Source organism: Phoenix dactylifera, chromosome 9 (assembly GCF_051530095.1).
Source record: "Phoenix dactylifera cultivar Ajwa chromosome 9, Ajwa_hap1_PhDact_Kaust_v1.1, whole genome shotgun sequence".
In the NCBI taxonomy this organism is placed as follows: Eukaryota; Viridiplantae; Streptophyta; class Magnoliopsida; order Arecales; family Arecaceae; genus Phoenix; species Phoenix dactylifera.
The window spans coordinates 6,153,348-6,155,173 of record NC_143198.1 but is presented as its reverse complement, the minus strand read 5'-3'; the positions used below and the strand labels follow the sequence as shown (position 1 = coordinate 6,155,173).

The 1,826-nt window shown below is 47.2% G+C and overlaps 1 protein-coding gene across 1 annotated transcript; it reads left to right on the top strand.

The window, feature by feature from the left end:
* The first annotated feature begins 233 nt into the window (after positions 1–233).
* On the top strand, positions 234–1,398 carry LOC148702412 (uncharacterized). The gene has a single exon (XM_088704071.2). The coding sequence runs from the start codon at positions 245–247 to the stop codon at positions 1,169–1,171; it is 927 nt and encodes a 308-aa protein (XP_088560197.2). The 5' UTR covers positions 234–244; the 3' UTR covers positions 1,172–1,398.
* The last annotated feature ends 428 nt before the right edge of the window (positions 1,399–1,826 follow it).

Here is a 1,826-nt window from a genome sequence, read left to right as displayed (position 1 = left end):
GCCTGTCCTACCTCCCATCGTCGTCACTCCAACAAACCAAGCGAAATCCAACTCTTCTTTGTTTTCTGCATTTACTTGACTTTTGACTGGTAGCTCTCCGCGGTTTTGGACATACAATTACTAAATTATAGACTAAATTTACGTATAATTTTCATAGCTTATGTTCTATTGATGCAGACTCATTCAATAGTTCTCTCTATCACTATAAATACCACCTCTCCATTGTAGACACCCCAATCTCCTCATGCTCCCCCCATTCTTCTTCAAACCCATCTCTCTCACACACACACTTCCTCTCATCCCCAAAAGCCATTCTCTCTCTCTTTTCCTTGACCCACACCCATCTTCCCTTTCCACCAAAAAGTTTCTTTTTCTTCAAACCCTCCATCATTTAAACCCCATTCCATACCAAACACTCGTTCCTATTACAACCACCACACTATGCCTATCCTTCCTTCAGTTTCCCACTAAAACTCAACTTCGAAATACCCTGGAAGTACTTAAAGGAAAAAAAAAAAAAAAGCACACAGCAAGAATGGCAAGAATGTCGGCCGCCACCTCCGCCCCCAATTCCGACAGCTCGAGCAACTCCGGCGCCGGCGAACGGCGGCTGAGCCGCTACGAGTCGCAGAAGCGGCGAGACTGGAACACGTTCGGGCAGTACCTCAGGCAGCGCCGCCCGCCGCTGGCGGTCTCGCGGTGCAGCGGCGCGCACGTGCTGGAGTTCCTGCGCTACCAGGATCAGTTCGGCAAGACCAAGGTCCACACCGCCGGCTGCCCTTTCTTCGGCCACCCCTCCCCCCCCGGCCCTTGCCCCTGCCCGCTCCGCCAGGCCTGGGGCAGCCTCGACGCTCTCGTCGGCCGCCTCCGCGCCGCCTTCGAGGAGAATGGCGGCCAACCGGAGGCCAACCCGTTCGGCGCCCGGGGGGTGAGGCTCTACCTCAGGGAAGTTAGAGACTCCCAGGCGAAGGCCAGGGGGGTCGCTTACGAGAAGAAGAAGCGGAAGCGGCCGCCGCAGGTGGCGGCCGCAAATACCATGATGCATCCTGATCTGAATTCGATGACTTTGAGCAATGCGGATTGCCCAAGTTACCAGTATGGCCATGCGGTAGTGCATGATGGTCAGGCCAGCGAGAATCCTGCTTTCCTGCCACTATCGGTGTTTTATTAGTATGGTTGGAGCTCTTGTTATTATAGATGTCAGCAGTGGTTTCTTGGTACGGTAGAATTGCTAAGAGTTAGGCTCTTATGGGCTAGTGGGGGTAAACCCAAGCTTATATGCACTATTGTGGTTCTTTGAATGTTGTAATGTGTTTAAAAACTTATGCATATGTTTTGTTCTTTATCATGTTTTAATGGTTTTGTGTTTCCATTTGGTGTTGCAGTTTTCTTTGATGCACACTTGCCTCTTTTTTTTTTTGTTGCTGGAACGAAAATATCATACATAACGTGTACAGATACCTCATGTGCTTGTTTGATTTGGTATTTTGTTTATGTTTAGGATTCAAAAGAGTGAGTGGATGACAGACCAAGGCTGATGGCTATGGAAAATACATGGGTTCTTGATTGAAAATTGGTGGCTTTGGACTTTTTTTTTTTGTTCCTAAATATTACAATGGAACATAAACTTCTAGCTGGTTGCTTGCTAATATGTTGTGATGCATCAAATCACATTTGGTCCTTGATTGAATTGTTGTAAAAGTTGGATGATCAGATAATTTTGAAATCATTCGGTGGAAATAGGTTAGCGTGAGTTATTCTCTTCCAATTCTCAAAAAAAAAAAAAGGAGCTGTTTCGCTTCCAGAGCTTTAGATATTCTTATTCT

Bases quoted from the DNA above. Each gene is read 5' to 3' on its own strand.
- LOC148702412 (XM_088704071.2), top strand. From the start codon at position 245: ATGCTCCCCCCATTCTTCTTCAAACCCATCTCTCTCACACACACACTT.